Genomic DNA, 27,593 nt, shown 5'->3' with positions numbered 1-27,593 from the left:
GTATGCCAGATTTTATCTGAACTGCAGGGATAACTTCAAGCTCTACAAATCCACTTCATCTCTGCATGGTGTCCTTAAAAAGTGCTTCATTGCTGGAGAGCAGGGAGTCAGAATGAGTAGCTGAATTCAAAAGATAGCTAAACATTTTATACCAGCATAATGTCTATGCAATTTTTCCCCCTGTACTGCCAGTGATGTTCTTTACCTTTCAACAAGAGAAATGTGAAATGCACTGAAATTCCATTCACAGGTCATGCAATTACCTTAGTAGCACCAAGTGAAAGCTCACAAATGTTTTTTCTTAGAACAGTGAAAATTCACTCTTCATGTTAAAAGGCAAGTGCTGAAGCACTAGACTTAGATTAAAAAAATGAACTCCACTCCCACCTTGATTCTTACAGATCTCTCAGAGACAGACTGCAACTTGCATCTTTGACTACACTATCTCTTAATTCGAATTAACTTATTTAAAGAAATGTTAGTGGCTGTAATTGTGTGTTCTGTAATCAAATTACATTTCTGATAAACTACAACAAAATTAGGGATTGCAAAAAACCCAAAATTTTATCATCTAACCTCCAGACAGGGTTGTAGGATCAAATGCCATTACCAAAGCAATCTCTACCAGATCTCCGTGGATATTCAGCTGAAGTACAAAATCTAAATCTGCCTCATCTTGCAGGAATTGTACTGCTTTGTGACACACAGACCCTAACCATCCATTTTCAACTTGATATAAATGATATAAATTACCTGTTATAAGGTCATGACAGCTCAAGCATATCTTGATCCTGTTCAGTTCCAGACTGATTAACTTTACTTCATTAGGACAGACTTTGACTGATGTTTGCTTCGTTTGCAAAGTTTGCTTTGTTCCCTTTTTTGCTTATTTTAATTTAATATACACAAACTCTGAATTTTGCTGAGAAGTCCAAAGAATACCCTGTTTATCACTTCAAACAGCTATTAAAAGATGCACTCTACATGTAAAAGCCAATCTGGCAACAACTGTTTAGCTGGGCTAAACGTTTTAAAACATAGAGAGGGAATGACTGTATTAACTAACTACTACTGGGAGGCAAGTATTGCTCCTGTTTCCCTTTCTACACAGCTGCCAGCAAATTAGCAAAACATAAAAAATAGAGTTTCTTCAGCTACAGTAAGGATTGTTTTGTTTTCCTTCCTTCTAGTGTTTAATTTGTATACGGGAGTTAACTACTTCCTAACAATAAAGCAAATAAGAAGGGATACATTATATAGGTATTTAATACTAACACCTCTATCAAAGCTTTTCCTTCTCTTTTTTTCCCCTACTTTAAAGATACTATGCCTTTTGAAGGGGTGAGTAAGAACAACTACACTCTTAACTCCACGTAACATTAAGATTTAGTTTATCTACAGCATCTCTTGTTTTATTTTTTCAGGGATTTTGTGGTGTTTTGTTTCTCTCCCCCCACCTGGTCCTGCCCTGCTCTCTCATTTTAACTTAAATGCTGTACATGTGAATGACTCACTCTTGCCGGATTACACACTCAGAGAGGCAAGCCCACACAGAGAAATTAAAGAGGCAATTCAAACAAACTGTAAAAAAAAACTGCTAAAAAAGAAGCTAGATTGATACTGCCATCAAATTAACTTAAGTGTTCTGCTGATGACTAAGCTATTAAAAAATACACTTGAAACTCACTGTAGTTTGTATGTGCATATGTATTTCTTAGGCTACTAATGAAGAGTGACGATTTCACTGCTTAAGTGAAATTCTTGCTGCACCCTTGCAGGGTGAAATAAGAATCCAGGTTTATCACTATGTAAATGTGATTCTCATGAACTAACATACAATCAGCATTTTGCACAGCTGTTTGTACTTATACTGTGACTGGATAACTACCCTTAAATACAATTCTTATAAAAAGGCAACAGAGAAGTAGTGATAAGTTTATAAAAAATGCTGCTCCAAGATTTTAGGTGTGCAGAGCTGTAAGTTTACTTCAGAATAAAACACAGACATAGGGGAGAATCAAAACTTTTAGAGTTGTACTTGACCATATATTTGGACAAAGCAGAATTACACTGCATATAACAAACAGTAAAATTTCTTAAAAGTTGTTACAAATATTTTACTTTCTACCTGTACGATCATTAACATAGTTTACTATATCATGATTTTTTTCTAAAGGCTTAAAACGAAAACAATCTCTCTAAACTACTTTCCAACAGTAAAATTTAAGTAAAATGCTTACATTCATTTGACAACAAAAAAACATATTAAAAATGTTGTGTGGGTGGTGCAAGAGCTGCTCTTTCAGCTACAACTTTCTTCCAGGTTATTCCTGTGGAAAGAAAGAAAATATTCTTGTTGTAAACTGTTAATAATCAACTCCAAAACCTTTAAAGTGATCCCTACATGCAGCCAATTACTTGGCATAGTGCAAGATGAAGTACCTAATCTGCAATTCACTGAACAATTTACCTTTTCCTCTTTGCGTCTGTCCTTTTCTTCATTGTTCTCAATTGTTTCTTCCTCATCTTCCACAATGCCGTCCCCTTGATATTTGTCATGCGTCCACTTGGGACTGCTACCTGACTTTTTGAAGTTAAAACGCCCTCTGCCACGCTGGAAAGTACCACGGCCTCTTCCTCTTTTGGCCCAATAATCCACACCATCATCTCTGTCATCATGCTACAATAACACCAGAAAAAGAGTAAGGTTAGACACCTCTTCACTGTACCCCATAATGTTAGTATGCTATAGCAAATGTATAAAACAAAGTAAATGTTAAAAAGTTCTCTTCAGATTGCAATTATTCTTAAAAGGCATAATGCTGTAACTAAAACCACAACACAACGGTTTGAAGAGCCCTTATTCACTGTGGGTCTACTTAAATGTTAGTAACAAATCACTTGTCCGTAACTTACACTCAGAATTAAGAATTACTAGTTTTGAGGGGAAAAAATTACTAGTTTTGAGGGGAAAAAATTTAAAAGAAGCTATAGAAAAGTGCTAGGTTTCTTTAGCACAAAGGGAGTTCTTTATACTTCATAAGAAGAGGCAACTGAAGGCAGTTTTCAGAAAATCTGGCTCACCAACACAATGTAGGGCAAATTAAGTTCAAACTATTTAAGTCTAACATCACCAAACAATATTCGAGGCTGTCTGGTTTTGTTTGCTGACTTGCTACCAAATACAGCATTATATAATTAGGTATGTTCTCACAATCATTTTACACACTGCATGAAACCTACAAACCATTATTCAATATTAAAAAAAAAGTTTCTATTTACAATGGTGAGGTACACTTGCGTCAACACGTGGTTTTTCTGAACTTGTGATTTGGAAAGAAGTCTGAACTATTAAACACGTATCATACCCATACAATGCAGCTTAATTATACACAAGTAGTTGAAGGGCAGCTGATTTAATTTAAAATATTTTTAGAAATTCAGGTTTAATAGCTAAAATTGATTGTTCTAATATCATGAATAGATTATCACATCTCTGTTTACAGATCAGAAAAGTTTAGATATGTATAGGAAGACAGAACTCCTTAATGAAATATCTGAATTGTGACTGCATTATTTCTTAGTTACCTGTTAATGTATTTGTGACAAGCTATAATGCTACACGAGAAGGTCTTCTCTTCATTACTTATCATCTTTTAATGATGAAACAATACCCTTCAAAGTTTGCACTGTTACAGAAATAACTGGAGCAGACACCACACATCCAGTGTACTGCACTACTTAGAGTGGTTACATCAAGGGTCCTCCTTTCATAATCCAGATGGGAGAAAGGCATCAAAATTGTGGTGATTTTCTTGTGACTATCAAAGTACTCAGAGCAAAGAACTGCTCATAACAGAGTCTGTCTTATGAAAATCCACAAATACTGTCAGCTTTTCCTGATCTTTCACTTCTGTAGACTTCCAGACCAATCTAAGACAAATCTCAAATGTCATACAGATGTAAATCCAGGAAAACATAGCACAAGCCTTTCTGGTTTAAAGTTGGGTTTTAAAAATTTTCTCTGAACCTGCCTTCTTCCCCAGTCCCTGATGAAATTTTTGGAGATAAATTCCATGTCAGGCCTCAGTTACTGCCAGCCTGCTGCAGAAAGATGAAAGATAAGCAGAACCAACCGCTACAGCCACCCTGATACTCTCACAGTTACTCTTGTCCCTGTCCATACATGCATGCTACTTCTACACTTGTAGAAAGTTTGGAAAAAAAAAAAAAAGCATGCATAAGACATCAATTTCTCCACACCCACCAAGAAGTATTTCTTGCTTTTTGGGGTATATTCAGGATCCCATTCCTCTTCCTTCGGTCTCTTCTGAAAAGTAGTATTTGAGTTGCTGGGACCAGTATTTGTTCCAGCAAAGACTCCTCTGGCTCTTCCTCTGCCCCTAATTCGAAACTGATTAACCAAGATGTCATTTAAATCATTTACATAACACCACAAAGTAGAGTCAAGTTCTCTATTACTGAAAATACTTTCTGTGCTTAATTACAGTATCTGCAAGTGGAAAAACCATTTTCAAATTCACATATTACCTTAAGTAATATATTCAAGCATTCCTTTTGAAATAATGATTCTATTAAACTTAATTGAAACACATTTGAGTTCCTGTCATAAGTTCACCCACAACCACTGAAAAGAAATTTGACTGCTAGTAAACCAGTGTGTTGGAACAAAAGGTCACAAGAAGCTTCTGAAGCTATTCAGACAAAAAACCATGAGGAAAGCTAGGCTGAAACAGGGACAAAACTGTCAGGGGAAAAAGAAAGGTATTTATGGAGTCAATTGAATAATTTATGAAAAGGTGATTCTGGAATACATACTAACTGCAGTTTTCACAGGAGTATATCCACTGTGTGTTACTCAAGAGTTCTTAACTGAAATTCAAGAACGTACCTCAGGCCAAATTACATTTCAAATGAGTAAATTCTTTACTCAGGAAAAAGTCAAAAGCATGTACTCTGCAGAGCAGCAATGCTTAAAGTGAAAAGGAGTGTTTTAAATATTTGTTATAATGAATTACTAAGGTTTTAAAATGCTAGGCTGGTGTCCTGGGTTGGCTACATCATGCTTGTATCCCCAGTCCTCTCGTTCTGTTTATGCTGAATAATAAGTTTTGCACTTTAAGAGTGTTCCAGAGAGTGAAGGGGGGAGAGAAGAAGCAGCAGTTTGTTTTCAGACGCTGCACTCACTCCTCCGCATTCCTGCTCCTGGACTGTGTTGGCTGCAGATGGACAGACAGCAGGACAGAGCTCTCCTTTGCTTTTAGTTAGTTTAGCTAGCTGAGGCAAAGAAGTTCCCTGGACTGTTGGATTTTTTCCCTTTTCTTTGGACCCGTTCAAACCTGCTCTGGACTGAACACCAGGGGAGCACCGGCACCTCACACCTGTGGCCCACCGGGCCGGGCCTGGGGCGCGCCATTTCCAGCACTGGAGAGACTGATCAGAGACTGAGGTGAGCTGCAACCCGGGGAGGGGACTTTCTGAGTTTTTCATCTCTTTTGGAGCAGCAAGGGGTTTTATTGTTTAATATTGGTTAGGTTTTATTGTTTAATAGACAGTTTTTTCCACTTTTCTCCAAGGAGGCTTTTTTTTCCCTGAACCGGTTGGGGGAGGGGCCAATTGAATCTGCTTTCTAGAGGAACCCCTTGGGGGGGTTCAGTTCCAAATTTGCCCTGAACCAGGACAGCTAAAAAGTCTCACACCAAAAACCATCCTTAACTCAGAATTCTCTAAGTAGTAAGGTATACTGTTATCTCAGCATATAAATACTTAGCCTGTAGAAAACATTAAATGAGTTTATATCCTTCATTGAAGGGGAGAAGAAAGGTTAGTTGGGGAAGATAGGACTGCTCAAAACTAAGAGCACAATTTCCAAAAGTAGCCTACTTAAAAACACAGAACTGCATCTTCAGAGTAATAGTAAAAAATATGACTGGAAGCTAATTTATTTGTTAAAAATAAGCGTGTTTCATAAACAGAGATCAAAAATATATATCATTAATGAACTCAAAAGGTAAGTGTTAGGCATACTTAGTTCCACAAAGCTCTGAAACTTCTAATGCAGAATTTATGCTGGACAGATTTAAAATTACTCTGAAATCCAACCAACTGTAAAACAATCTGTAGAAGGCTCATAAGACCTATCCAATACTCTGAGACTCTAGGAGAAAAAAAAAAAATCAAAAAATTGTTTGGAGAGTCATTTGGCAAGCGATAGACTAACTGTACAAGGGAGGAAGTAAGGTATGCTTTCTTGATTCCAACAGCTTTACATAATTAGGGCACAACAAACAGTAACCTGGGGGAAGGGGCAGGGGGCAGACAGAATTATGACAGGATTAAAAAAAGAGAAAAAAACAGGCATCAGCATTTCCTGGTATTCAGTCCTGTGATCAGATTCCCCTTAAGAAAAACATCTACAGTTCTCCTAACCATTTTATCAATGCTTCCCTGTACCAAATCATCCTTCGGGTAAAGAACTACAGGACATAAAATCTACTATGGTGTTAACTTTATCAGCTTATTTATTAGAAAGACTAGCACCAAAAAGACAAGTGTATATTTTCCTATATAGAACTCACTTTAAACAGAGCTGCTACACATAATTCTTTCATATATGGATACTAATGACATTGCTGTTCAAAAATTCTAATTTACCCTTATTTCTGTGTCCATATTTGAAAACTATTCATGATGCTTATGTATGGGAAGCCTAGAACCCAAGAGGATTGTGTACTAGCCAAAGTTAGAGAAAAACCACTGCTGACTTAACATTAGCTTGCTGGATAGGGAAGATGTTATATTCTCCAAGGCGTCCTGTTAGGAGAAAGATTTAAAACCAAAGCATTTGATTTACTCCAAAAGCAAAGCAGTAGTAACTGGAATGCAGCCACTATTCGCCTGTATTTACAAACACATTCCTACGCTACCTGGTCTGTGGTTTTTGATACCATCCAAGATTTATCCTTAAAGAGGAGATGTGAGTCAGCAGTTGGCCTATTTAGATTCACCTGCTCAGACACTTTGTTCCAAAAGCCTGTGTGTGACCATGTATGTTGTTAAGGAACATTAATTAACCTGTTATCACTGCATAGATCAAACTGGTAGTCACTAGCAATTAAATGAGTAGAAATCTATTAACTTTCCAATTCCCATCTACCTCAATTGCATATGAAGTAGTACCTGTCTCACAATACCTACAATCTGGTTTGACAAAGCAGGAAGACTTCAATGAATTACAAGTTTTCTCCCACTAAATCTCCTTGACAGGAGATGGAGTTTTAAGCTCCCTTTTGTTTAACTTCTGTTTTGCTTGTGCCATTATTTTATACAGCTAGAAATTGTGCTGATAGTCATATTTGATGCCTACGCCATCCAGGGATTTATATACTTACACCACATAGTTCCATAGCATAACTATATAAAAATAAGAAGAAAGGAGGAAATGATGCACTTTCAGTGTTAGAAATTTAGAACTTTGCATTTTCCTCTAGGTAGCTATAGTTTTTTAGATGGAGGATTCAAGCCTCAAGTATTGGTACATGCCACATGCATTTCAGACACCCTTATGTGTAGTTCAAAACTTATTTTTTGCATGATTAAACATTTATACTAAACACTGCACTTTAGCATTATTTAGTCTTAATTACAGGCTACATTAAGAAATTATTGTTGAAGTATGAAATTACTCCTACTTATTATGTAGAACAGTTTTTCCCAACCTACACAGAACTTGAACATTTTTGTGTGTTTCGCTGTAGTCTGGAGGTCTATTTTGCCATGTTGTTCAGGGGTGGGTGAGTGGTGTGTGTTTGTGGGTTTTTTTGGGTTTTGTTTTTTTTTTGTTTGGGCTGTATGGTGTTCTTAAGTGCTCCCTATCTTTTTCAAGGCCTTCTTTATTGATTCCTAGTTTTTCCAAATGCATCTACGTTTCCCAATTATACATCAATAATTACATTACCATGGAGTCTGAAAGTTTAAGATTTTTCTGAAGACTAGAGTGGTCAATATGCCACTTTCCAAATCACAATGCTTAAATACATTCCAGAGGTAGATCAATGAACTTTCATGCTCAGTGGCTAGTCCAAGCCAAAAAAACACAAAAATAACAAGTATACCATCTCCTCAATACAGCTGTTTCAAGGTTGACACTTATTTTTAATTATGTGCCATTCTCTATATAAAAAGTTGCAGGTATTACACACAAAGGAGTGCAAAACCAAACCAACATGAGAGGGAAAAACAGAAGGTTCAGGGAGCTAAGGGCTATCAGGACCCAAGACTTAAAATTTACAGAACAGTAAATTTCCAGGTCCTGTTAGGAAGCAGCATTATAAAAGAAGAGCAAGAGCAAGGAATAATCCTGTTTCCCCAGACCCTTATGCTAGGATCTGTAATGTCATGCTAATGCATATTTACAGATCATTCAAGTGCTAGGGATAAACAAAAGACTCAATATTTCAGGTTTGGTATATCGTATAAAGACCTCAAATCTAGCCTAACATGAATCACTCCAACACTCCCTCATTTACGTTGTTCTGCTATTGCCATTGGTGAAGTGTTTGGGGGAAGAAGAGGAGAAAAACTTACAAAGGTGCCTCTTGGCCTGTTGACTCCTGCAAAACCAGAGTATTCTTTCTGTTCGTGGTGGGTTTTGAACTCTTCATCTCTTTCCTTCTTGCAATCCTTTTCTTCTCGAGAACTGGATGAAGAAGAAGATGGGGAGGAAGATGGGGAGGACCGAGCACGGTCTTGGTCTCTTTTTTGTTTACTGAAAAATAAAAAAATATACTATGTGCTATTTTAAACGTACTAGATAGCCTGTAACATGCTATACTAAACCGGGTCTCTATTTTATGAAAAACTAACCCCCTTCTGGTTATAAAGTCACACGTTACATATCTGAGATATTAAGGCGAAGGATTTTTCCACTTTCCAGCCTCCTCTGACACATTTAAGTGCACTAAATGCATATTATTGCTGGTGAGTTGGAAAGCAGCAGTCTGCAAACTGTAAGACACAACTTTTCTAGATTCTGATGCCATGGAGAGATGCTGTTACTTTTAAGATCTGCCTTTCTTCTGAGGCAGAAAAACAGAAATTAAAGGGAAAAACCCCTTAAGGTAAAGCTTTACAGTAACTTGACACAGTTCAGTTTGCACACTGTTGAGAGGTATGGTATGGGCTTCCCTACATAAATGGCTGTAGGGAAATTAGCCAGTGGAAAAAAATGTGGATACCAAAGTCAAAGTAAATGGGAAACAGGAAGTGTAAGTAAAAATTCATTTTATATATATACAATACAAAACAGGGAAAAATTCCTACAGCAAAACTTTTAGTAACCCCATAGTGATATTAACTTGACCCAATTTACAAGATTTTAACATTCTATTCAAAGAAAGGTCATACCTGAAGTAACTCTTACCACTTCTACACAGTATCCACTGAGATATGCTAACATACTAACATTTTTTTCTTAAAACAGCCCACTGGCTTTAGACAAATTTAGAAATTCCCCTTCTCACCCATGTTAAAACCTAAGTATCAGTAAAATTCTCATACTCTGGGTGTTATGAGTTGAAAAAGTGCGGAATCAAGCATAACGAACCAAAGTTCTTACACAAACTGTTTATAGAAATGTATTGCATTGAAGTCCAACCTCCTGATGTAGCCTGGATAATAGGACAGATTAATTTGTCATTTTTTTTTTCAGTGTTAGCTTGCTATTCCAAAGTTTTTGTCCTCATCCACCATAAGCCGTGTAAAAGACAGATAATACATATTTGCTGTAAAACAAATAATTTTAATTGTTTAAAATTAAATGATCCATTATACATTGAAAATTGAAAGCAATTAAGCTTACAATTACAAAAGGCTAATTAGAAGCTAAAATCCTCTATAGGGACATCAAATATTTACCTGTCATCTTTGTAAGATTTGTAATCCTTGTAATCTTTTGGAGTTTTCTCTTGCTTTCTTGACCCACTGGATTCCCTGGAACCCTTTGAGTCTCCTCGCTCCTTACTTCGTTCTTTTCTACGTCGGTCAATGTCATGCCGAAGATCAGCAGAATCACATCTCAATTTTTTATCTCCCTGTAAACAAATGTATATTTTGCAACAAATACTGAAATACAACATCAAGAGAATCTCAGTGAAAAGGCAAGCTGTGCATCAATTAAAATATAAAAAGAGAGAATTTACCTATTTTTCAACAAACTTCAGCACACAAATTGACTTTGCCCTTTACATGAAATGGCTACATGTAAAAAAAGAACAGCTAAGAATTTCAGTTTCAAACAAGCATTCCCATCAAGCCAATTGGTGTCTAGTTTTTGATGATACAGACCACAACAATACATGATTTGAAGATATAATTACGTATTTATTTCTTCTGGTGAATTGTTTTTGAACAGAGCACAACCACCTTTGTAGTTTAACCACACTACTCACTGACCATCCTGGTATTTCCCTCTGCCCTAAACCTATTCTTTGTCCTTGGTAAAAAAACATGCAAGAAGAAAGGAAGCATAGCAAAAGACTTGACCTTATGTACCATTTTATTAATATAGCAAAATCACACTACATAAACCAGCTTCTTGATAACATGTTTTACTCAAAAGAAAAAAAAAATCTAAACGCAAGTACTCTAGGTACAATACAATTTTGTATTTTTATCCGGAAAACCAGAGATGAAGTTGAGATTTAAAAGGAGACTAAGTTTAGAAGCACAGATAGGACATTTACTTAGAACCTACTTTTTGACTTTCTTCCTTAAAGACTCTCTCTTCACCTGTTAAACGGGTATGCTTCCTCAGGGTACTTGGAGAGATGTCAATCCTCCTAAGTGTAAAATAAAAGCAGTGTCTTGCCATACATGTACATGACTGATAACAGCCTCAAACATTTCAACAGAAAACTGACGAACCAGGCATTTTTGCAGTAGAATAAACTTTCTCAATTATTAAACCTCACCATCAGAATACAGAAGCAGACTAAAAATGAAAAACTGTAATTCTGTTCTGTGTGAAGTATGCTAAAAAACACAAATACAGAAAACAGGCAGACTGATGTTTCATATTTTAAGTATAGCTTGGAAGACAAAAAAAATGTTTAATGATTTATTTCAAAAGGACCAGTATATGTAGCCAGTTGAAAGCCCACCCACTCCAAGAAACCATTAGCACTATGATAGTTTGCTGTAAAGTCAAAAGTTCTAAACAAGAAAAATTGTGAAGTTAGATACTGTATCCTCACATGCAACACAAATATAGTACACTGCATCATAAAACTAGAGCACATGATCAGACACTACATCTGCATGCCTACCTTCTTACCTTTTAGATTCTCAGATTTTTCAAAAAACTGCTGTAAATTAACACACACAAAAACTAAAGTAGTATGAGATGGAACATTTCACACTGAAGAAGAAAGATGCATGTACAGGGCTTCTTTTCATCTTCAAGACATATGCCCCTCAATATTTGAGCACTGCATGTGAGAAAAGTAAATATATCCCAAATGAGATACAGAGGTAGAGAAGACATCTGTCACAAAACCACAGATGAAGCCAGACCTGACTCAGATGAGTTCTCTTTTACAGAAGGTTTTTTTTTTTTTTGTACTTTGTAATTATACAAATTATCTCATCCAGATTAGAAAAAGTATTTTGGGTTCTCAAAATAAATATTAGAAGACATTATTTGAAACACAAAGCATCTGCATATGCAGTTAACATATACCTATGTATTTCTGGGCTCTTTTGTCGGGTGCAGTGCTCCTCAGTTGCTTTTTGATACGCAGTGAACCTCTCATTTAGGGTCATTCCAGCCGACTTGAAGTATTGCTCTGTTGGTTACAATAGAAAAAACACTGTTTCATTAGTTTCATTCAACTGCCACGTATTTCATTCCTGACAGAAAGGCAAGTAGCAGGCAAAACCCACAGTACTTTCAATAAATTTATCAGGACAAGCAAATGTGGCGTTTTCCCTATTTTTACACACACTGTAACCCGAAGAAAATAACAGCGCACAGCATCACTGCAAGTCTACTACGTAGTCATGATTGTATCACATCTAACTCAAGCATCATTTACTGACTGGACTTGCTCATTTTCAGTGACATTTTCCTCTAATGACAAAGAGCAATTTCTTAAACTGTTATTTTATATTTTGCCCACAAGAGAAAGTGAAGTTACTTTTGAGTCCTAAATATTTGCAGCAAGTACACTTTACCATTCATCTCATCTCTAACTTAAAATAAGAATTAGTTGCAAACATTTAAGAAATGTGCGCTTCAATAACTACACGAATGACCTAACAACTCTTTTCTTAAAGGAATACAATTTCTTGATTGGGTGATGATAAACGATACAATTAACACACCTATGCATAAATAAATTCATTTAAGCATCTGGCATCTTGGCAAACTTGACAACTTCTCTGACAAATTTTCTCCTTCCTTCAGAGACAGTTAAATTAGCCACAGCAAAACTCAGTTTTTAAACCAGCTCAACAAATGTGTTTAAATGTAATATAGAAATACATAAAAGTCATGAGCTATGAAATGTTACATATGAAGCAAGCTATCTGCTTAACAGGTCAACATACATCTGTATCAACTTACCGCCCGGCATCCAGCATTTGTCTCATAACCAACCATTAAAACTTGAAACGGCCACTACAAGGGTAGTGCCTCAATCATAATTCCATCAAACACAGGAATTTGAGCTAGTAATTCTGTTTTTATGCCATTTTTGCCAGGAAGACAGAAGGTTCAACTTTGCCTGTTTGGCATCTGTATCTTTCAACAGCTATTTTACTTTTGTAACATGGATTTTGCCATTTCAAAACACATTCCAGGACCTAGTTACAATGAAAAAGAAAACATCACTGGGCATTTTCAGCTCTACATTAATAAAGAGCTGTTCAGACTGGTCGCATCACACCAATAATGAACATAACTTCAGTTTGTCAAAAAAGTTACAAAAATTCTGATCACAGACCACAGTAAATCTGAAACTTAAAGAGATGTTCTGCTTCCAAAACAACCATAACAGTACACATTCTAATAACTTGACCAGACAGGCTGTTAAATTTATAAGATATTCAACATAGAAAAATTTACAGAAAAAGTCTATTCTGTGATCAACATGTGAGAGTTCTGCAAGTATTATTTTTACCTACAGTTACATATGTATCATATAAGCAAAAATTTACAGAAGCTCTCACTGGTTTGAGTCTTTCTTTACACATCAATAAATAGATATGTTCACAACAAATAATTATACACTAAACAGGTATCCCAATATTTTTTTAACTAATACATTATCTTAGTGCATTATCATTGACTACTACTTTGTAAGCAATTCAATATGAAGGAAATAACTTGGCTTTAGTAAACTGAATTATGTCAACAAAATGGAGATTTTTAACTGAATTCAGCACATATTTCTAGCACACAAATCTCAGCAATTTTAGAAGGTAATGCATCTTAAAAACAATGCTTACAGACAGGTTCATTGAAACTGGTACCTAATTAAGCATTTCCACTTTTCCCTTTACTGTGGTGATATGGCAAAATTACTTTCATCAGTTTTGTACTATCTCAGTTACATTTAACACAACAGCAAGACAAAAGTCCAGTGAAATAAAGCAAATGCTATAGAAAAAAAAAAAACAAAACATTTAAAGAATACTCTAGACATCCCCAGGGAATGTTAGGAATTATCTATTTTCCCATAAAAATACTTCAGAGGATATGACCTAAATGAAACATATCTACTTTGATGTGGTATGTTATGGTCCAGGTTTGGATTTCAGTGGTTTTGGGGGAGGACTTCTGTTGTATTGGTTTGTTGAGGGTTCTTCTTGGTGTTTATACAAAATAGCCACTACTGTAATATCAGAAAATAATTCGTGTATAACTCATTTAATGGAGGTTTATTTAGCCACTGCCAAGTTTGTGTAAGTGAAATTCCTGAAAATATTGTCATATAGGAATAAAACACATTATAACCATGAACTTTACTACCATTTACAACAGATTTTTTCTTAAATCTTCCTGAGGGGGAAAAAAAATCCCTTCTAATAAGAATCTGGAAATGACCTCTAGAATACTTCAAAAGGAATGCCATTATTATTTACAGTCCAAAGACATCTGTCAACCCACACCACAACATTTAATATAAAATTGTACGGTAAACTCATTCAAATAAAATTAGAAAAACTAACCAGCGTATGTGTAAACTGCAGTGCAGAAATTCAAACATTCTATGCTACCTAGGATCAAACATTTATCTGGAAACATAGAATACCTGCTATTATACTCTACACTGCCTGTGGTTCTTTTGTCCTAGTTTCCGTGGCTATTATTTTTCTAATTATTCTCATGCATACCTCAACAGGAAGAAAATCTGGGTAAATCACAACATTAGAAGAGACCTGAAATCTTCCTGTACTAGGAACAGCAAATGGACTTAAATGAACTTGTCAGCCACATATCTGGCACAATAAACTAAACACATACCTTTGACATGGTGAACCAAGGACACAATGTGCTGAATAAATGACTCTGATGTGCTTTTGCTGGCCTGTGGCAACTTAATGTGGTCAAAGATGGATCGGAACTCTTGCTCCTTCTTGACGGAATGGACAAGTGTGCTAGCAAGCAGCCTGTCTTTAGTCAAGGAAGCAGGTCTAAAATGCATCAACAACAAAGAGACACACAAAAGAAACCACTAGTTTAAATAAATACGAACAACACTGCAGGCAGGTGGAGAACCACACTGTAAAGTGGAATCATTTACCTATTGGAATCATCAAGAGGTACTGGTGCCATTTTGAGTTTAACTTCAGGACGATGGGAGTCACTGGCTATCATTTTGATCCTAAGTGGGCTCTCCTCTCTGAAGGTGGATTTTTCTCTCGCATCCAGATTCTTGTGTAGAGGAGGACTGTAATCAAAGAGTTCTTTGAGCTTTTCAGACTTTACCTGCTCAGGTGACTGAGTTTCTTTCTTCATCATTAGTCTCTCAGAACTCTTGTCTTCTTCCTTGTGCTTATCTTTTGTTGCACTAGGCCTTTCCACTACATAGCCAGTCTCTTTAAGCTTATAACTTTTCTCATCTCTAAATCCATCGCTCTCTCTATTGCCCTTGATTGATATTTTAGATTTGTATTTGGTTCCTTCCTCCTCAGCATTCCGGTGAGATGCAGTAGGAAAATTTTTACCCTGATCTGCCAGGACAGATTTTCTGAACTGTCTGTAATCCTCTGTCTCCTCTGTGTCCTCCCCTTCAGAGTCATTAAACTTTTCCTTCCCAGTCTCTTTATCAACGAAAAAATCTAAAGTTTCCTGTTCCTCCCATTCCCTTTCTCCCTCTGTCCTCCCTTTTTCTGATCCTCTCTCCTTCTGGGCCTCCTTCTCCCTGGTATTACCCCTATCAAGCAGGTATACTCTAGACTCTTCATCTGTGTACCTGTGGATAGCAAAGAAGAAACTGGTAACTCTGGATTGCATTCATTCCAGTTCACTTGCATTCCCCTTTTGTGTCAATTCCACACCAAGAAGAAGATGAAAATACATTCCTCCGAGCAATTAACTTTAGCATGCAATGCTTGGCACATCATTAACACTGCATCCACTATCATATATGCACTACTGGAGGCATCTGAAGAATATAATGCCTTTCTGTAGAATGCCTAGAAATTTACTTGCTTGTTTTCTTAATCAGTACCCAGTTTCACATTCTCTCTCATTACACTAGTAATTTTTTCCATCAAATTCACATGGCTTGAAAACTCAAGACCGCAATTCATTTTGCACTTCTTTTGCTGAAAGAGTTGAAGTAGTAGCATAAAAAAAGTGAATTATTTTCAAGATCCTGCACATTACTAAGATAATTCCACAATCTGGCACAGGCTTAGTACATTCACTATATTGTGTTCAAGCAGGGAACCATTAGAAGGCAGCTCTCCTAAACACAGAAACACACCAAGTAATTATTTCAGCCACTGCCTTATCTGTATGCTATGTTCACACAGGTTATAATACCTTCACCAACTCCAACACATCTGATGCAAGAGAAGTTGTATTTTTGATCTCCTAAGCAGTAACTTTTTTACATAATAAAGCACTGACTAGACAAATTAATTTAAAAGCTTACAATCAAGCCTATATAGCATAGGTACAACTTCTAACTCTTTTTGCAAGAAATCCACTGAAACAACAGTCACATTCAAAAGGAACAGTCTAATGCCAGTAAGACTAACAACTTTCAAAAATTACTATTATGTCAAACCTTTTAAGAACAAATTGAAGAATTTTACATTCATTGGAATATATACACTGAATTCCCTTCACATCAACAGCATTATATTCCTAGAATACCAACACCTACCCTCTTTGACAAGTAATGCAATTCAAGACATCACAGTTTTCATATTGCACGACACAATTAGACAATTGATGCTGTTTATGTCAACATAAAAAAATTATTGCACAACATAGACATTTCTAGACTTCCAGAATACTTGCATTTCAAACTACATGAAGCTTTAAAATTCTGAAATACCTGAACAGAGTTCACTATCAAGCCAGCAAGTCTGATGCACTATTCCAATTAAGATTTTTCTTATCAGTAAAAAATTGAGTACAAGATAAACCATAGAGGAAAAGCACAAACCAATTCCTCCTTAAGGATACGTGTCCCTATCTCTATTACCCAAATTTCAAGGCCTTGGAGCATCCTAGCAGGAGACGGCATATATATCTTTCAAGTTCAATTCCAACTAGACTAGTAATACTAGCCTTCCATAATGCATTTTCCAAGGTTACAGTGATGATCTTGACGAAACTCTTAACAATATTTTTAAAAGGCAACAGTAGCCTTGTAACTTGGTTCTTACCTTTTCATAAACTTTCCACCTTTTGCAGTTTCCTGTTCACCACCCTCAGGATAAAATGACCGCACTCGAGCCTCCTCACGGGGGGCACACTGTGATGGGATTGTCTTTGCAGGGCTTCTCCTCGAAGGGATATGATGCAATGGGCTATTCTGAGAAGGACTATAGCGGCTAGAGCCATTTCCAAGAGAACCAGAGCCAGATCTCTCAGGACTATGCTGAATGGAATGGGAATGCTGAGGTGTGTCCTTTGCTGAGTGGGCTGTGCTAAGCAGAGGGGCATCAGAGCAAGATGAACTCTGACTAGGTGGGGTGGCAATAGAAGGACTATGGGGTGACCTTGGACTGTTATCATACGCTGAAAGGCCAGGCCAAATGTCGCCAGAAGCTGCTGATGATTTGTTAAAATCGTCAAGAGACTCCGATGGGTCGTGTTCAAATGTATCTTTCTGTTCATCTTGTGATTTATTTTTCATGGGACTGTCTTGCAAAGGAGCCCCTTCAGTTTTCTTGGCCTGCTTTTCCAGAGATGCGCGTCTTTTGGAAGAGACGGGTGATTTGCTGTATGGGGATGAAGAACGAGATGAAGAGGACCTCGGGGACCGGGAAGATCTGTAAGATCGACGAGACCTGCTCCGGGACCTCTGGGAAGACACCGACCTTCGTTTTGGACTTCTGGAACGGGAGCGGCCGCGCCGAGGGCTTCTGGAGTGTCTTCGGTTCCACACAGGCCTGTAGCCTCCTCGATGGTATCTACCGCCTCCTCCTTGGTAATACCCTCTGCCTCTTCCTCTGTAGCCATAGGGACGCCTCATTCCTCTATTATTCCTGTAATCTCTGCGATAATCTCTAGAATAAACACGATCTCTGCTCCGAGATCGGGAATACGTCCTTGACCGAGACCTGGAGCTAAAATAAAAAACAACATTAACATTTTACAACTGGAAAATCTGAGGGGAAAAAAAAAAGTGCCTTGATGCAAAATGCTAGATTTCTCAAAATGCACTCAGAAGGCAAAGGATGCAGACTCCCTGGTCTTTAAGTAACTTCTGCAATCTCTCTTTATTTTTTCTGAAATAAATGAATTATAATAAACATGTCTATACCGCTAAAGACTGTGAAACCTGGCATCACGTGGTTAAGACACTAGCAGCCTCACTGGCCTACCCAGACATTTCATTAGAGATCATCACCACCCTGGAACACAGCATTCAGTTGCTCAGCCACCACTGTTCACAGCCTGGAACAGGGAGTGACATGGCCCCCCCAGTGTAATATCCCAGCCTGTGCATGGCAGCAGCTGAGACAGTAAAAACTCAACTGACCCACTCCTTATGGGAGATGGTAACGTCCACTAGTAAGTAAGATGAGGAAAACACTGGAGGCAATTGAGAAGACAACATACAGCAAAACTTATCTACTGAAGTCTTCAGTTACTTCAGATATAAAAAGTTTAGTAAGAAGTAACAAATTACAGAGAAAGAGGCTAGATGAAGAAAACATCATGTAAAGCAGAAGGGAAGAATCAAATGGGCCAGGAATCATGAAGAACCACTACCATTCTGAAGTTATCTTGAGATACAGTAAGAGGGATAGAAAAAAATTAAACAAAAATTACACTCAAAGCATAGTTTACCTACTGCCTAAAATGAAATAGGATTCCAGGCTCACTTCTGCAATAGCATCATGCAAGTGAAAAACATTTTATGGCTAAAAACTAATAATACCAAATCACCTATTCAGGCAGTAAGACTTACCTATATCTCTTTTTTCTTGAATGTGATCTGGATCTTGACCTAGAGCTGGACTGAGATCTGGACTTCGATCTTGACGAATGTGATCTAGAATTAGATCGACCCATTTTTGCTAGTAGATCTACTCCTTCCCAAAAGGAAAAGCAATGAGAGGAGGGAAAAAAATAGAAGCGACCATTTAGCATCCATGTAAATTATATAAATGAACAAAATTTGCATTTACTAAAATGACACTATTACAAAGTAGTATAACATTTGCTAAACAGAAGAGCTTTGGAGACAGTGTAAGTACATTTATTAGTAAATTAAAAACTTAACCACATTTTAAAGGATTTAACGTTGCTGCAGTGCACACAGTTTCTCTGAAAACATGAAGTGTAACAGTGAAAGGTTTTTTCCAGATTTAACTGCACACAGATCCTGTAGGAGAAAGGAAGCAGCAGAAAATGAAACATTTCTGCAAATTAAGGAAAGACTAATGTAATTCCGGATATCTTAATATATTGTAACAAAATTCTAGCTATTGTGTTGTTTATAGTTCTCTTGCATTTCCAATGCACTGTTCCTTCTCCACGAGGAGTTCACAGTCCTCAACAATGCACCATTCACATGAGCAAAGAAAAAGCCCTGAAGTATTTGGTCTAGCAGTTGTTAATTTGACCCACAGGCATTATTTCTCTTAACCACACGTACTAAAGCTCATCCCTCTGATCTGAACTTCCACTGCTCAAGATGCCCATCCTGCATCATTTTAGATTAACTTAGCTTTTTAACCTACATGTAAAATGCATGGCCAACTTAAAGATTTTAACAACTAGTTAAACAATATGGCTTGCAACAAGATTCAACACACTTCAGCACAAATTATGCTACAACTTATTTATGAATCAATGACAAATAAAAGAAAGTAATTAATAATAAACTATCATTTCTTCTTATGTACAGTCATAATAGATATTTAGAATTAGTGCTAACCACAAAAAAATACACACCTTTTCCTTTTCTTTTCGGATCAGTGGCTAAAAATCCCCAATTTAATTAATAAAACCTTTGACCCATTACCATTTTCTTTTGAAATTGCCCAGCTTTAAAAAAAAAAAACAAAAAACAAGTGTCACATTAGACAACCTGAATAAAAGCTAGGAACAAGTAACTAGACATTTTCAGGCCTTTGAATGCTCAATTATAATAGTTTAATAATAAAATTAAAACAGAAATGGAAAAAGCAAACATTTACCACCTGTATTGCAAACAGGCTTTAAAGCCTAAATTACTGTTAAAAAATACTAGCTCAACACAACAAGGACTTTCTCTTATATCACCTTTCTCATTACCTGGGTGGTATTTCAATTATGTAAACAAAAAAACAACAACATAGTTTAATTCAAATTTACCAAAATTACAGAGACTTTAGACATATCTAAGAGAACCAAAAAGAGAAAAGCAGATGACCTTTCCTCCTATCAACTGGTTCCTCCTGCCCCACATGACTTTCCCCATGAGAGTTCGCATGGCCTAAGAGATGTAACCTCATCTGAAACCAGCCCAGCAAAAACTGAATTTAAACCAAACTTCCATGTAACTCAGAAAAAACTATTTACCTTGGCGAAGAAGAGTGTGTTGAATGCTCTTTTTTTACTGGCTCCTTCCACTAAAGAGCAAATTTGCAGAACCTATACTCTGAAGATATTTTCTAATTCATTGAGTTCAATTAAGTTTACAGAAAATACCTTGCAATCACTTAGGACGAATACACACAGGTAACATAAATTTGGACCTTTTAAACTATTTAAGAAATGCCAATTTTCCAAGAGTGACAGAAAACAAAACCTGGTGGGGTTTTTTCTGTTACAAGTAATTATCAAACCGAACATCAGATGCACAATGTTTATAATATAACTCGATCTCAGCTTTACATTATTTGCATTCTATGTACGACAAGTACAGTTGATCTTTACAAGACAGCTTTATATACTGTAGCTTCTTACTGCAAGCATAAAATACAGGAAAGCAAAGTAAGATCTAATTTTCAATTACTGAGATCAATCAGAACATTTAAAAAGGACTTAAGTTAAACTTACCTCAAACTGTTAGTTGATATCAATGAAGAAATTATTTCAAAACTCCGTATTTGCGCTTTCAGCAATACTGAGTCCTATAGAACAAAAAGTGAGACTGTCAAAGACACAAACATTTGCTAAAAGGAAGCACCTTTTTGCTTAAACGGGTTCAAACAATAACCTCATGAAAAGACAATACATAACAAATACCAAATTTACTCTTGGACTCAGTGATGCTGCACACTGAGACGGGAGCAGCTCAAGAGCCAGCCACTGCCAAAAGTGGCAAATCCCTTTCCATCCATGATCACTCCCTCCTCAGCCTTGGTAACAGGGCTGTGCAACACATTATCCTCACCTTCAGAGTGGCCCTGACAGCCTTCAGGTCCTCCAGTGACCAGCTCTTGACACCTAGAAACCACTTTCGTTTAACTAGGTTATCCAAGTGGCTTAATGAAGGGCCAAACTGAGCTGGATTATGGAGCAAATAACAGCATGCAGCCAGAAAGAGGGAGGCAAAAAGGACAGTGGCAAACTTTTAGACCAGTTTGAACTCTAGCACACAGCTCTGCACTTCACTAGAGCTATCATACTGGAAAAAAAAATGGGGATGAGAACTCAGGCCAACGGTGCAAGCTTTGTGTTTAGGTTTCTCTTGCAATATTTACAGAAGCATTACTCTAGTATAATTTCTTGTTTAAAATGCATACATATATAATTTCACCTACAGAGCAAACGTCTTCAAGAACCAGCTCTTTTACAGTTATGCAGAACGGGAGCATAACTATAAGAACAAAGCCAGTCCCTAATGTTTGAATTCTTCACTGGCCTCAGTTTTTAATTCCCTCCAAGCCTTAAGACTATGGACATTTGTAGTCCAACTCAACATTAAGCACACTTTTCAATTCCACTCAAGCAACAAAACAGGGATTTTATCCCAGTTTGCTATAGACAGTCTGGATCTTCAGAAATTCTGCAGCTCAACAATTCAATTCATTAAATCCAAAGGCATAATATATTGACTGCTCCTAAAGGACACTTCCACACTCGTTCATAGGTGTTTTCTTCATCTAAAAGAAGAAAGGTAGCATTTGTGCTCATAAACACTGCTTTCAAAAGTCCACTTACCATTCACTAGTAGTGACCAAGATATTTCCAATTTCTACAAAACATATGCTTTATTAAGATTAAGTTTTTACTTCTCATCATCAGCAAGCATGAGTCTCCGAAGGAGCACAGTAGTGTATCGGACCATGTCAGATTTTGTCTAGACAAAAGGCGAGATGGTATTAGCCAGTAAAGGGTAACGAAGGCATTCAGAAGTCTAGTACAGAAAAAGCAACAAAACTTCAAGTTCAGGCTGAGATTTTAAATGAATACTTATATAATCTAGATTTCTGACTTAAACTGGTGCTAGCTGAAATCCCAAATCCTGATTTAGACAAGTGTTTAGATCCTGGGGATATGGAACAAGATAGCGGCTTCACTTTTAAAACCTCTAAGTAGAAGACAGGATCTTAAATTACCATAACTTAAACTCCGGTAGTGAGTTTTTCAGTCTTAGAAATCTTTTCCAGCAACTGGCAAAGGTGAAAAGCAGCCACACTTTTGTTTTTAAACAACACATTAGCTATACCACATCCAACCCTGGCAGCTAAAACATATCTGCCACCCTTTTCCCATTCAAGTTTTTTAAGAAGAGTATGGATATAACATTTAAAAACAAAACAAAAAACTTTTATTAAAAAACCTTAACTACTGAATAAAAACCATTTAACTATTTGCAGCTTTTGTTTCCATTTAGCTGTAATAGGTAAAACCTTTACACATAAGACCCAACTTATCCAAACAACACTGATACTTAAGAACAGAAGTGAAAAGACTACATACATAGCTGAGGTTTTTTCAGTCCATGTAAATATTCTCAAAATATGCAAGAATCTAAAATTTTATTAACCTTTATTAAAGCCCATTTGGAAAAGAACGGAGGTAGCACCAGGAGTATGTAGGAACACAGCTGTCTGTGATAGTTAGCTCTACATGCTGCACACCTCCACAGAAGCAGCACCCACCCTCAGAGCACCACAGCTACAACATCCCGGCTCACGGCGGCAAAGGAGATCACCCGCAGCCTCTTCCTGCCCATGGCCAGGCTGCAGCGGCTCCACCACACCAAGGAAGGGCACAGTAAAGGCAATGACAAAGAGGTCCTAAGCATTACTTGTTGTTCTCAGAAGAGACCCACACTCTGCCAAACGTGTGCATCAACAATGTGAAAAGGTGCCGTCACTATCGCCCAGCATTTTTTAGAGAGGACCACATCTGCTAGGAACAGCGCCTGTGCCTGAAATACCAGGGCTCCACACTGGAGCCTTTTCCCTCTTTTTCCTCACTTTCCACCCTAAATAATTGAAAGGAGATGCCTGGCCCTCAACCATTTCACTGCCATGTTAAAAAAAAAAAAAATCTGGATTTTACAAAGGAAGCTGCTGCAGCTCCACAGAATAATGTGGCTCTGCTAGTTTAAAGAAACTGTCCCATCTCTGCTATCCTGTATTTCCTCACATTCCTGATGGTCTTTCCTATGCCAGTCTAAGTATTTCTGCACCCACATACTGGATCACTTTCAATACAACTTTTTTTTTTTTATATGGTTCATTACACAGCCCACAAACACTTGGGCCAACACAGGGAAATTGAAACAGCAGCTGGGCAGAACTGCTTCTTTTGGCAGCACCACAAACTTAAAGCTTCCCTGAACCCAGCCTGGCATAGCCTCAAGAATCAACAAACTTGATGGTATTTAAGATTTTTAACAATACTTGCAAACAGCTTTAAAAATAAAATCCAAAGCATCAGCAAACCCCACCAACAAACAAAAAACCTCACCATAATAAACACACACATATGAAGTCAAAATAAGGAAAACCAAACACACCCAAACAACCAAGACTTAACACAGAAACCACGTTTTCTGAAAATTGGCTAGTCCATCATCTGTCAGTTACTGAATCACATCCAGATAAGTTTCTTAATGAAAAAAACAACAGGATGTCTTCGTCTTTGGGCATCTTCAATCAGTCTTGGCCAGCAAGTGCGACCATCAAGCAAAAAGAAGATATACAACACAACTGGGCTTATCCCATCACAAGCAACACAATAAGAAGGAAGTAAGTGACACTGTCAGCATTTGCTATGTTTAATAAAAAAATAAGAAGTACAAGGAAAATGGTAACCAATTCCTTTTATATAATATTTTTAGGAGTCTTCACTACACCAGTGGTGTTGGAGTTTTGTCAGAGTGCACAGACTGTGATACAGCACATCTCTTAGGCCGTTTAACAAGTTGTACATCACATGTTAGTTTAAGACATTTTAGGACGGTTCTACCCACTTACACTAGCAAAACACTGCTCCCTCTTAGATCCATTGTTTTAGCTACCCTTCCTTTAGAGCTATCTCGTAGTCTGCATTTCTCTTGCTTAAACATTATTTGAGAGCTGTCAGGTAGATTTAAATAAAAATCTTGTCGAAGTAATTCACAAGCTATTGCCAAAATGAGTTTTCATTCAGAGATTCAGGCTTCAAAAGACGGGATGATTATACAACCATGACAACACAAAAGGGGATAGGACAGTCTTCATAAAATTCCACAGAATTTGTAGTAGTTTCTCATAATGCACCCATAGAAATAAATAAAGTCAGTCTTAATGAGACGACACTGTAAGTCATCTATTCAGCGCTTGCACATCTGCTGTGCTTTCTTATCCACTCTCTTATCCACCCCCCCTTTTTTTTTAATGTCCACAACTCTAGCAGGGCCCATCATACATAAGAATAGAACGCATTTTATAGTCACTTAAACCCATCCTACTTAGATCATCGGTGACTTGGATGCCTTCAAAACCTAAAATTCCATGGCAAATATGCCCAAACTACTATATACAAACAAGAGGTGGGAAGCACTACTTCACTATTCCATTTAATATGCTGGAAATACAATGGAAACAGTAAGACATACTAAGGCCTTCTTCTCCCCCAACTCGTTAATTTCTATACAGAAAATAACACAAAATATTTCTAAATTAAGTCAAAAATCAGCATCCTAGTAACAGCAAAATCACCTCTGCAAAACCGTCATATGATTGTTAGCTGTCTTTTATGTAATACTAATGGCAAACAAAACCATGTTTCTCCTCTAACTAAAAAAACAAAGAAACTGAAGTGACTGAGAAATGGGTGCATACACAAAAAGGAATTAGCATGCTGTTGGACACACACTGTTTTGGACAGCCTTTGTTATTTCTGTGTGTGTGTTTTACACACTGTGTTTTCACACGCCCTTACACCACGCTCTCCCCAATCTCTGCTATGAACTACACGAACTGCTGCTGCAGAAAAGCCAATCTTCCTGCCCTCATTTGTTCCGAGACTGACACCCTCAGAGGTGCTTGGTAGGCTGCAGCAGTGCTCCATAAGAAAACTACTCTGGACAAAAGCTGCCTTTTCAGGCACATCACCTCCCAGATCCCATTTACCACAAAGCTGCACGAGGCCAGTGCCAGCACAATGAACAAGCAAGCAACGCGCTTTTCAGAATTCCTTTGGGAGAAACTCTCACACTGACAAACAGAGCACTTTCTTCAGTAGCTTTCTTCACTTACCTCTGCTACCTGTAAACAAACTGCAGATGTTCTCTGGCATTCCGCAAGCCCCTACAGCACTGCTTCTTCTTGACACCCAGCCTGAATATAATCCATCCAAATATCTGCACCCTAGCTCCAAACTAGGAGCTGATTTTTTCCTAGATTCCTACGACCACTTCAAGTTTTCTGCATTCTCAATGCGAACAGGCTCTTCTTCACGGTATGTGCTCCTACCTCCACCCCAGGATTCTGGCAGCCTCAGCCCCCACCTGAGAAGTTGCTCCACAGAGGCTTTGCACGCTAAAGCCTTGCTCAGGAAAGAGGCATTCCAGCTCCAAGCACTGATATATGTAACACATCGAACCTCGTCTGGCCATCCAGCACAGCCTGTCACTCAACATCAAAAGCAGCAAGTGGGAGGATGCAATTCTTACTTTCCCTGACACAAGACAGACGCATGCCTGGAGCACACCTCAGCGCCAAAGCCATTACCCCGTCCTCATTCTTCCCTACTTTTGTCCAAAACGACATGATTATCAGAGAGGAGGACGAGGAGGAGGGAGGAGAAAAGCAGCTAGACAGCATTTTCCTGCAACTCCACGCTGTTTAACTAATCCCTCCCACACCAAGAACAACTATTCTAAGTGATATTTTTATACATTTGCATTGCTTAAGCAGTGACTACTCGCAGAGTCAGGAGCACCTTTGTTTTGCATGCCCTCACGTCTTTCTGTAGTAAGATTTAACTGCTCCTCTGAGGACAAAACTTTGATCTCCGAGATAAACAAGTGATGGGTTGTACTGACTTCGTAAAGGATCAACATGACACACAAAACAAGAATCTGATTTTCATAGAATTAAAGGCGAAAAGTAGGAGGTTTACAAAGCAAAAGGAAAATAACGGGAATGATCCTGCAATGGTTGCATAGTACAGCACAATCAAGACGGGCAACACAATAGTCCCTTTCAGCGAGGGGCATAAAACCCGCTGCGGTCCCTCACGGGGCTTTGCGGGCATCTGCAATCAGGGCAGGAAAGGCGCAGGGAGGCGTGGGGCACCTCAGGCACAAGCGCCTGAACCACAGCCATGCCCGAAGGGAAGTTCCTCCACCGACCGTCAAGGCTGATTCAATACCGGGAACCATCCTTTCTCTCCGGCACCGTTTCCCTCGTCCGTGTCACACCCACACTGATAACGGGGAAATTTAACATTCCGGTAACCAGCGCTGTACAACCACATCCCCTCGGGCCTTCCTGCCTCCCCGGGGAGGCCCAAAGCCAAAGGCCGCGCACCTGGGGCGCAAGCCCAACGGGGCCGGCCGGCCGCCCATTCCCCACATACCCCGACACCCTCATCCCGCCAGGCCTCCAGGAGCTCCCAGGCAGCTCCGCTGCCGCCTCCCGCCGCCCCTTCCCCTTCTACCTTCGCTTCCCGGGGCGCAGGGAGGAACGGCACCGGCTCGGTCCGGCTCCCGCGGGAAGCGGGGGCCCGCGTCAGGGCGGTGACGGCGACCGCTCGTTCCCGTCCCGTTCCGTCGGCTGGCGCGGGATAATCGGGATAATCGGGATAATGGCTGCGGAGCGCCGAGGTCACGCGGCGCGGGAAGGCGGGACGGCGCGGCGCGCGAGCACCGCGCGCTGGGGGCGGGGCAGGGCCGGGCTGCTCCCCCTCAGGCTCCCCCCGCCATCTTCCCCCCAACCAGGGGCCACCGCCCCGCCAAGCCTCCATGCAGCCCCTCTACCTCCGCCCTTCTCTCACCTGGCGGGCGGAACTCCCGGCGGCCCCGCTCCCTTACGGCAACCGGGCGGCCATTTTCCGTCTCGTCGGAGGAAAAGACGTGAAGCCCGCGGGGAAAAGCAAAAACCACCGGGAGGGGCGCGGGGGGCTGCTGCCGCCGCCGCCGAATCGTCACTTCCGCTCTGGGCGGGGAAGCGCCAGCCCCGAGCTCAACGCCCGAGCGCCATCTTGGTTTCGGGTACCCGTCCGCAAGCAAGATGGCGGCTGCCGGCCGCTCGCCCCCGCCAGGCTGTGTGCCTGCCCCACGCCCGGGGGCCCCGGGTCCCGCCCGCTGGAGCCTCAGCTCTCCGCGCACCGCCGCGGCTAAAAGCTGTCTCCTTCTATGCGCTTCTATGTTCCTCAAAGGGCGGTGAGAGCGCAGGGTCCCGCCCGCCGTTGCCTGGTTACCTGTGGGGCGGGGAGCGCATCAACG

At 39.0% G+C, this 27,593-nt stretch overlaps 1 protein-coding gene across 17 annotated transcripts; it reads right to left on the bottom strand.

Moving 5' to 3' along the window:
* Positions 1-1,959: 1,959 nt before the first annotated feature.
* Positions 1,960-27,293, bottom strand: BCLAF1 (BCL2 associated transcription factor 1). Of its 17 annotated transcripts, none has more exons than XM_063151492.1 (15): positions 27,143-27,291; positions 21,866-22,004; positions 20,759-20,832; positions 19,670-19,762; positions 18,681-18,804; positions 16,927-17,832; positions 14,826-15,497; positions 14,546-14,715; positions 11,759-11,864; positions 10,775-10,859; positions 9,937-10,112; positions 8,608-8,788; positions 4,268-4,414; positions 2,471-2,680; positions 1,960-2,330 (listed from the first exon to the last, which is right to left on the bottom strand). In XM_063151492.1, exons 5-15 carry the CDS (start codon positions 18,782-18,784, stop codon positions 2,325-2,327), a joined length of 2,763 nt encoding a protein of 920 aa, XP_063007562.1. In that variant the 5' UTR covers positions 18,785-18,804; positions 19,670-19,762; positions 20,759-20,832; positions 21,866-22,004; positions 27,143-27,291; the 3' UTR covers positions 1,960-2,324. The 17 variants fall into 17 exon arrangements, 15 of the variants coding, with proteins under 15 accessions (XP_063007562.1, XP_063007566.1, XP_063007569.1 ...); XM_063151496.1 differs by having other exon boundaries at positions 18,681-18,798; XM_063151499.1 differs by lacking the exon at positions 19,670-19,762 and having other exon boundaries at positions 16,927-17,484; positions 17,584-17,832.
* Positions 27,294-27,593: the final 300 nt, after the last annotated feature.

This window comes from Melospiza melodia, chromosome 3 (genome assembly GCF_035770615.1).
Source record: "Melospiza melodia melodia isolate bMelMel2 chromosome 3, bMelMel2.pri, whole genome shotgun sequence".
Lineage (NCBI taxonomy): Eukaryota > Metazoa > Chordata > Aves > Passeriformes > Passerellidae > Melospiza > Melospiza melodia.
The sequence above is the reverse complement of the archived record's forward strand: the minus strand, read 5'-3'. Positions and strand labels throughout refer to the sequence as shown.

What these genes read in the sequence shown, in the direction of transcription:
- BCLAF1 (XM_063151492.1), bottom strand. Translation starts at nt 18,784, where the DNA reads ATGGGTCGATCTAATTCTAGATCACATTCGTCAAGATCGAAGTCCAGA. An exon ending in CCTCTTGATGATTCCAATAG is followed by an intron (nt 14,716 to 14,825) that starts GTAAATGATTCC and finishes GATGCATTTTAG; the next exon opens with ACCTGCTTCCTTGACTAAAG. An exon ending in ACAGGCCAAGAGGCACCTTT is followed by an intron (nt 4,415 to 8,607) that starts GTAAGTTTTTCT and finishes TTGGTTAATCAG; the next exon opens with TTTCGAATTAGGGGCAGAGG.